Genomic DNA, 9,936 nt, shown 5'->3' with positions numbered 1-9,936 from the left:
GTTATAAATAGTTCAATGCAATTATCATGGGTTAATATCCTTATTTTAATAATTCATATTTTTAAATTTGTTGACATGTTCAGGGATTATGGATATGTGACATTGGTTTAACATACTATCAATCTAGGAAACCATATTTTTATTTCAAATACTAGTAGTTAACTATAATGACATGTTTTTTTTTTTTTAAGTTATATAACTCTTAAAACTATTAAAAATATAATATTAATTGATATTACTCAATCATTTAACAAATACAAGTTGTACTATTATTTTATTAATATTCATTCACAAAAATTATAATACGGCCAGTCCTTTGGGTGCTAAAAACTAAACGTCTGATTGTACAAATATTTTGTTTAAAATTACATAACATTTAACGCACTATGTTTCGTATTAAAATATTTATGTATAATTTTGTTTCATTTTCAACTCATGCTCTAAAAATTAACATCATCCTCTAAAGTACTGGATGGACTAGTGTGTTACATGAAATTGTTATTTACATCATTAGTGTTCCAATTATGTATTAGACATTAGTATATCATAGCATATTATATATATATAAAAAAAAACTTATATAAATACAAAAATGACTTGGGATTTATATAGGGAAATTATATTACTTTTTATCTACAAGAGATAATTATAAAAAGGAAAAAAATGTTAAGTAAAATATAATATTATGACACAAACAATTTAAAATATTTTCCCAGTGCTATTATGTACACAATTATTATTATTATTAATATTAATTTATTGCCAAAAAACAAATGATGTGTGAGAACCAAAGTAAAATAAAGTATAAATAAAACAATGCTCAAGAAAATACTAGTGCTTGGATTTGGGACTTAATGGTGGGGAGCCACTACTTGGGTAGTTTATTGATTTTGCAGCTGAAGGTTTAGAACATTGTACTTGTAATTCTTTCCAAGTACGGTCTTCGCCTAGGAAACAAACTATTACAACTGTCATATTGTCACACCCAAGACCTCCCATTTGACCATTGGGTGCTAGACACCTTGTCATTAAATCTTCACATATATCCTCAGGCTCCATGCCATTGCTGACACGGAAACGCACAAACTCTACAACTTCCTAGAACATAAAAAAAAAAATGTAAATAGAATATTTTATGATATTATAAAAATATTAAATGATATTATAGTACATTAAACTAAAAAATGTACACTACCATAAATAATATAATCCATTATATTTTTAACAATATAATCCTTAATACTTAATATATTTTATATTTTAACTGTTTATAAATTAAATGAACAAATATCTGAATTAAATTTCATTCAAAGTAAGATAAAAAAAAAAAAGAAGACAAGTAGCTACTACTTAGCTGTAAATTAGTTGTCAAGTGGGTCATTATATGGGTGTGTTAAATTTGAATTCAATGATATATCATTGTACATGGAAAAGTACTCTGATTGGGGATGGTCTTTCAGCCTATATAACTAAGTATATTTTGTGATATTATGTTTTTTTGATATAGCTATTAATGTCATTTATTTCACTTGATATAATTTTTTCTTGGATAACGTAGTACTTAATTAAATATTATTTAAATAATATAAATTTATACCACATTAAAACAATTTATAAAAATTAAATTTTATGTTTCTGTAAATACCCTGTAAAACAGCAAAATTAGATTCATAGTATAAATAAATATTAAATATATAATATTTTAAAGTAAATCAAGTCATTGTATACAATAAAAATTCATAATAATAAAAGATACATACAAGTTACATATCCTAACCTTCTGTTACCACAAAAAAATGTTTTTAAATTATAACAACATAAAATTAACATCGTTGTTTATCATTGAAATAGATAATTTCGTCCAAATTTGAACTTAAGATGTTTATAAAAAATTCATAACATGATATTTAGATTTTTTGGTTCTAGTATACTTCTACTTTTTTAGGATCTTGTATTAAATGTTTAAGAAATTTTTATTTATTGACATTCATAGAAAAAAAAAAACTAAAAGAAATTGAAAATTTCACATTCCTATAAATAGCTCAAAAAAGTTACTTTAAAATTGTATCATTAAATTAAAATGATAATACAGTAGAATCCGCTTAATTGGGACACATTGGGCGGTGACCTATTTGTCCCGATTATCCAACTGCCCCGATTAACCGAATAACTAATAAACCATTACATTCGTTTGGGACTATGCCAATCTGTCCCTATTAAGCGGTTGTCCCCTTTATGCGGTGTCCCAAATAAGCGAATTCTACTGTATTGGTAAAAGTTTCAAGGATCGATAGTTTTTTTTTTTTTTTTGTTGTAAATAAAAGTACTGAGAATTCTTAATTTTTATCTCTCCAAGGTAAAAACTAGATACAATTTTTCTATCCAAGACCAACCCTATTTTTAAAAATAAATAACACATTGTAAAATCTTGTCACATCAATACAATCACTTCACTAACTTAAAATATATTATTTTATAATATTATGAATATTATATATACCACACTATTACACTTATTTAAATTTGTCTTACTTCATTAGTCATTACATCCCAAATGCCATCACATGCTAAGACAATGAATTCTAAGTCCTTTGTAACTGATTTTACTTCGATATCAGGCCAGGCTAGAAATTAAATTTGATGATGTATTTAAAACATTTTATTTCATTACATATTTTATATTATATAACTATAATTATATATTTTTATTTTATGAATGTTATGAAGGTTTAACAGAATTATATTTAATAAAATCATAGTAAATAACTCACCAATAACAATTTGTTCATCTAATTTTTTTTGGTCATTTTTTTTGAATATGTAATCACCTAAAGCTCTGGATAGAGCTAAGTTGCCATTCACCCTGTTAAACATGACCCAACCACCAGCTGCTTCAATCCTTTTAGTTTCTAACTCATTATTTGGTTTGTGGTCATATGATAATGGTTCAACTTTACCACATACTGATGCAATCGCTCTTGAATCTCCAACATTTGCCTAGATATTAAGAAAAATGTGAATTAGAAAGCATCAGATAAATAAATTAACCAATATTTTTCCTTACACAATACATTTTTTTATCTTTAACTAAAACAACTACAGCAGTTGACCCAGCAAGCTCATCTTTTAACACTTCATCTTCAGCCATAGCAGTATCCATATCCATAAAACCCTAAAATGATAATTCAAGGTACTATAAATGCTATATTGGAACATTTAATAGTACTGTATTACCAATTGTAAGGCATCACTAATTTTATTTTCTTCATATTCTGGCCTCTTGGTAATAAATTTATGTAAATTCTTGCCAGCATACTGTGCTATTCTTGCTCCTAAAATAAAATACAGTGATAAGAATAGAATAATTTAAGTTTAAAAGGACATAATTTTTATCTTGGTAGTTTTATAGATAAAATTATGCCCTTAAAAGCATGTTGAATTTTGAGAAACTTATCTTAGAAAGGCAATAAATAAAGTTTTAAGGTGTTGGATTATCAATAATATAAATAAAAATAAAAAATAGCATTATAAAAACTTTAAAACTTGTCATTAAATTGCAATTAATATTACTTCTTTTATGTAATTTATCATATTCCAATAGCTTCAAATTCAATAGTACAACTCATAAAGAATTAATTTCAATATTTAATTAAGAATGAGTAAATATATCTATGGTACCTAAAATTTGTCTTACACAAATCAAGTAAGCATAAATAGCACAATAACTAAATTGTAAAACTAATAAAAAAATTAAGTAAATAATAGGTATTGCAGATTCAATAATGAAAAACATATAATAAGAAAGAACTATTACAGGTCTGCAGAAAAAAACCCTAAAACAATACTATGAAAAAAAAATCAATTATTGGAAAAAAGTTATTTCAAGATTTTAAGGCATAGTACCACTTATAGGGTTTATAGTTTAGTTAGGGGTACTAAGCAAATAATGTGACTAAAGGGTGGAATAATTGGTTTGCATAACTATGTGGACTTAAGTATCTAATTAATTAGAAAAAAGAAAATATCTATGGGTGAAATAAAATTGACGATGCTGAAGGAGATTAAGTAGAAAAAAGCAAAGACAAACTTGTATCATAGAAAAATGTTTACAAATTGTAAATATGAATATTAAAGATACACAACCAGACAAAATTGGTATGTATTAGATTTTTTAACACCTGAAAGTCATAGACAATGTTTTTAATTATATAAGCTATGGACTGTATTCTATAGGTATTTCTTCATTTTACAATATACATTTAATATGTGTTTATAATTTTTATAAGCTACATTCTATTGTTATTTTATTATTTTTATAATGCATTAAGTATTATGATCATATACTATACCTATATATTAACCATTGACCTTTTTTTTTCTAGATTCATTATAATGTGCATCAACGTTTTTTAAAATAAAAACCGGTGCATGTGTTTTTTTTTAAGACATGTTAAATTTGTAGTTTCTATTCTCTTAAAAAAATTATTACCACCATGACCATCATAAACTCCAAAAAATGCAGCTTTCGGATCATCCGGAAGTGCCAGTATATGAGTGTGGGAATCTTCCATGTTGATTCTCCATCCTTGCATAGAGCTGGAACCAACTTTTAAATACTGATTCTGACAACTTTCCGTATGTTTTGCAGTCACCGGTTCTGATAGTGTCTGACCCATAGTAGTGCTCTGATAAACTAAAACAATTACAATGTGTATAAGCTAGCATAGTAGCATCACTTTGGAAACGGGTAGACGACGACCGACATTGTCACTCAAGCTACACGGTGGTGGCTGATGACAGTCGTCGAGCAGTGGAACAACGGTTTGGCGAATCATTTATTTTTGACTTTCCCACTACTTCACCAAAGGGATCAGCAGTTGGGCGAATTTTGTTCGTGAAAATTACTACAACCAGTCTAAAAATGACCTACTTACACTTTTATTAATTTTACGATTCAATAAAAACGACAAACTGTATGTCTAATCTTCCATCTCATGGCGCATATCATCGGGATCGGATATAATTGGTTTTATGATGGTCGTTCGATTAAGTTTCCTATCGGACTTTGACAAAACCTGTAATGAACCGCGGACAGAGACGGCGACGACGATGATGTGACGGGTGGACGTGAAGACGATATTATCGTGTTGTACAAACGACGGTGATGTGCGACGTGCGACGATATCGGATATTGTTTCAGCGAAATTACAATGTAGATTTTCGCTTTTTATTTTTATTTTTATTTTATTTTATTTACTCGTTCAGTCATTCAGATAATACAATACAAGAAAATGTACGACTTGAAGTTGGGAACGCGGTTACGTGGTATACGGTAATGCCGCATAATATTTATATAGCGCAGATTTGTACGAGAAAAACAAAATGCGACTTCACTCGTTCGTCCCCTCGAGAGCACTCGATCGGTGTAAACTCGTCAGATTCGGAAATGAACGCATTAATAATATCTCAGGATTTACACTCACAAACGATGTATAACGAGCAATAATTATAGTTCGACGGTGTCGGGGGGGAACACCGCGCTCAAACCGTTTTGATAACAAATAACAATAATCGTTGTCAATAATTATTTTTAGTGTCCATCTACGACACTATCAGATATCCTTTCGAGTTTCGACCGCCACCGCCTTGTTGAGGTTAGGAAACGGTTTCGTTTCACGATCAAAACACAACACATCGCACCACCGCCGACGTCGTCTAGTTCTAGTGTCCACGGTCCACTGTCCGTCGCGACAACGACCACTCTAAGTAATAAAATAAATTCTTGTTCACTGTTGCAGCCCTACACACGATGGCAGGTCCTCCGACGTTTATCGAGCTGACGCGCGAAGAACAGGTAAGCGAAACGACAACTTAAGTGTTAAGTGTTCAGATCCGCCTAAACGGTATCGAAAGGTATTTAAAACGAATAGAATTACTTTCACATACGCACTGGTCAGGCTTTCTGCAGTTACGTTAGAAATTCTCAGATTCAAATAATGCCTACCCGCGATCGGAGTCAATCAGGCTCGTGTCAATTTTTTTAGTTAGCGTTAGGAGGTTTGGTTTGAAAAATACTCGACTGGTTAGGTAGACCCTACCTACAACAGTCGAAAATTATTGAGAAGTTTAATTGTTTCAATACATCTGCACGATACCGTAATCACTATGGTGTATTGTGTATATTACTTTCAGTATTTGATTTCTTTGCGGATAGAAATTTGCTCATTGTTTTAATGAAGTACCAGCACTTCTTCATTTGTCGCCAGACATCCCCAAAAAAGCATGATTTAATTAAACAAATTTTGGAAAAGTTAAAAATGTTTTTAATTTTATCATTAGTTTGCCTTAGCAACAACCAATCCCTAATTTTAATAGATTATTTAGGTATAGTTGTTATTAAGCCAGTTTCAAGAATTAATATTTGTCCATAAATTAAAGAAACTGAAAGTATAAAATATTGCAGTGGCTTACAATTTTGTAAAAGTTATCTATTAAATACACACATGCATGTATAATATAATAATCTAAATTGATAACAACCTAATTAAACTGCAGAAAATACAATTGTCGATTTGGTATTAATTATAACTTGTGAGTAATAATATTTGTTGATTTTATACTTAAGCAAAACTGTTTTTTATGAGAGGTTTCTCTTTTGTTTTGGCTCTCACTCTAATCTCTTAATCCAAAGCATATCAACTAATAAAATTCTTGGTTTTCTTCCCATGGCCCATGAATATCAAATTGTGTAGACTTACTAAACTAATTTATTGCTTCTTTCATTAAGATATTCTTGTACATTTTTCTAGTATTGTTTCCACAGTTAAAAATTGTGGAGGTATTTATATAAAAAAAAAATGTAAGTCTTTATGGACTTTATCAGATTTTATAACTTTAATTGTCACTGATTAAGAATATATTATTAGCCATAGGTATTAATTATCTACTATTAAGGTATGGTTTTTATAGCGTTTATTCATTGATTTTGATTTTTCATCCATTAGAATCAATTAAAATACAGATATTGATAATCATTACATAAATAATATCTAATAATATGCTTTTTTGTTTGTAGGCTTTAGAATTAAGGTCATATCTGCGCAGCATTGGCGCTACTTTACAAGAGAAGGCAACAGATAACATTGAAGAAGATATGAAAGAAATCATATCTAAGTGTGATGCTTGTTTAAAAACAGACTTGTCAGATGCTGATATTGAAAGCTTTTTATGTTCTATTGTATCAGTGATTATTGGAATTGGTACTTTAGATGTGGAGAGCAATCTTGTTACTGCATTTAGTCAAAAACTTTCTAAGTATGAAGAAGAACGTTTCAGCAATACCATACTTAAGACGTAAGTGAGATTACATAATAAATTAAAATAATTTTTTTTTTTAAATCTACTTTGTATATTTTTTATTTCAGTTTATGGCTATTGCACGGTACAGTTGACCCAAAACTACCAGCTCGCTTTCAGTTGTATTCTGACATAATCGATGTTGCGAAACGAAACAAGCAGCTTTTATTGGTGTATGGAGGAATAGATAGTTTAAACAAATCGTTACTTTCAATCAGTCATTCCAAAAAACAAAAGCAGTCTCTCCTAAGACAGTTGCATGGTGCACTGATTGAAAATGGACACAGGTTAGATTTCCCTGTTGGTTATTTGTATAAATATTTTTTATTAATTTTGATACCAAATTAAAATATACCTACCTTTTTTTTTTTAGTGAATTGGCTGCAGAAGTTATGATTGAACTTCTCCGCAATTACACAGCTGATGATGGCAAACAGGCTAAAGATGATGCGAAGAGGTGTATTATCTCTGCTATTGCTGATCCTAAGACATTCTTATTCGAACCGTTGTTGAGTTTGACTCCTGTTATATCTCTACAAAACTCACCTTTGCACGAGCTCTTGGTTATATTTGTCTCCGGAAATCTTTCCAACTATTTAGATTTCTACAAAGGTCACAAGGATTTAATCAAATCTTTAGGTATACCAAATTATTATTTATAAAATCATTAATGATAAGATGTCGACTACATTTTTCTTTATTCAAAATTAAGAAAGTTAATTAGGAGGATGTCATATCCTTGTGTGTTGTCTCCGTTTTACAAACATATAACATAGCAAATTTGCATTCAGCAAAATACATTTTATGCTGTTAGTATCAATGGTAGAGTTAATTTACTTATTAACAAACTTAAAAGTAATACTATTATCTTGGGCATTTATTTTCATAAGCTTTTATTGAGATTTTAATTTTAATGTGAGTTACAAGCATTTTTAAGTTATAATATTTCACATAACTTTAACTAACTTTAATATTATAATATCAATTAAAGGTTATAACATAAAATTGATTCCATTGAACGCAAATTTACTATGTTTTACGTTTGTTATATAAAGACAGCATTTAATCCAACATAAGATGCAACCTTAGAGGGTTAATGGCTAGTGTTCATAGGCTACGCTGCTTTCCAAACACAGCAAATGTATAGATGGTTGATTTGGTGGAAATAGGTGTTGCTTGGTAAAAATATTGTACATAGACAATTGTCCTGTATGATAACTATTTTAAACACTTAAGAATGTGGATAATAAAGATTATTAAAATTATCGTAGTAAAAGACAATATAGATTTCATTGAAAGATAAATATTAATTTGGAAATTTAATAGAAGCTACATTTAGTTAATACAAACTGATTGTATTATAATATTATCGATTAATATTTTATTGTAATTATTGAGCTGTAATGCTAAATTATTCATATTATATTAATAATAAAAAATTATGTAAAACTTCTAAGTTAACGTAATTAGAGGGAGGTTTGAACCCTTAAACCCTTGGCACTGATATAGCCTTATATTTTAGTATACTGCATTAAAAACTAGATTCGATTATAACCACTAGGGCCAAAGTAATAATTGCCTTACATTTTTTTTTTGTGAATTAAATTATTCTACCAAATGTATTAATATATTAATATATACATATATACTATAAAAGTTTAATATGTATTATTATTTAGTAAGAAAACGTTAACAAAAGTTTGTCCCGTTCATAAACATAATCTCTAGGGTTTTAGATAAAAATATTAAACATGTAACATTAAATATATAATATAACGTGTCATTTATATTTATTTATCAGCATTAGATCATCAAGCAAATATACACAAGATGAAACTACTGACAGTCATGAGTTTGGCCGAGGACTCTAGCATCATAACATTTGAAACGATACAACAGCAAGTGCAAATAAGCGCTGATCAAGTGGAACCATTTTTACTCGAACGTAAGATGACCTGAATTGATTTTTCACTATTTACTAATATTTTAAGTGGTTTAAATTTTTTTTATTTTTGTAGTTTTTGGTACTAAATTTGTACGTGGCCGTATGGACCAGGCAGCGAAAAAAGTGAACATTTCAAGCACAATGTACAGGACATTCAGCAAACAGCGCTGGCAAATGTTGAGAAACTCGTTCTTCAGTTGGCGATCATGTCTTAGTGTTATCGAAGAAGGAATGAAAACTGTTGTGTCGAATACTCAAACATCAATTTAAAAATATATATATGTAAGCCATGTCAATTAAATCGACATATTTATTAAAACATTTTTTGGAATAAAGAAAGTTTACTTAGTAAAAACCATTGAAAATATTTGTGTTTCAGTCACAATACAATACATATAGTAATATAATTATAGTAATAAAAATTTCCATTATGAATTATACACCAATGATATGAAGTGATATAAATTTATCACAAAAATAAAATTTTAAACTTAGATAATTAAATATTTGAAAAGATTATCTAATAATAATAATAATAATAATAATAATAAAAAAGTATTTATAAAATAATGGGCCAAACATTTAGGGGGGATCAAATGAAACTAAATTTATCTGGAAATTTAAAGAAAAATTTG

General features: G+C 28.6%; 2 protein-coding genes across 2 annotated transcripts; one reads left to right on the top strand and one right to left on the bottom strand.

The window, feature by feature from the left end:
* Positions 1-246: 246 nt before the first annotated feature.
* LOC132916999 (probable protein phosphatase 2C T23F11.1) lies at positions 247-5,276 on the bottom strand. The gene is made up of 7 exons (XM_060977497.1): positions 4,935-5,276; positions 4,490-4,693; positions 3,235-3,332; positions 3,065-3,172; positions 2,772-2,997; positions 2,533-2,624; positions 247-1,098 (listed from the first exon to the last, which is right to left on the bottom strand). Exons 2-7 carry the CDS (start codon positions 4,674-4,676, stop codon positions 832-834), a joined length of 978 nt encoding a protein of 325 aa, XP_060833480.1. The 5' UTR covers positions 4,677-4,693; positions 4,935-5,276; the 3' UTR covers positions 247-831.
* Positions 5,277-5,627: 351 nt separating this feature from the next.
* On the top strand, positions 5,628-9,666 carry LOC132916998 (eukaryotic translation initiation factor 3 subunit M). The gene is made up of 6 exons (XM_060977496.1): positions 5,628-5,854; positions 7,076-7,353; positions 7,425-7,643; positions 7,730-7,995; positions 9,158-9,301; positions 9,375-9,666. Exons 1-6 carry the CDS (start codon positions 5,810-5,812, stop codon positions 9,569-9,571), a joined length of 1,149 nt encoding a protein of 382 aa, XP_060833479.1. The 5' UTR covers positions 5,628-5,809; the 3' UTR covers positions 9,572-9,666.
* Positions 9,667-9,936: the final 270 nt, after the last annotated feature.

This window comes from Rhopalosiphum padi, chromosome 1, assembly GCF_020882245.1.
Source record: "Rhopalosiphum padi isolate XX-2018 chromosome 1, ASM2088224v1, whole genome shotgun sequence".
NCBI lineage: Eukaryota > Metazoa > Arthropoda > Insecta > Hemiptera > Aphididae > Rhopalosiphum > Rhopalosiphum padi.
This window is presented reverse-complemented; position numbering and strand designations above follow the sequence as displayed.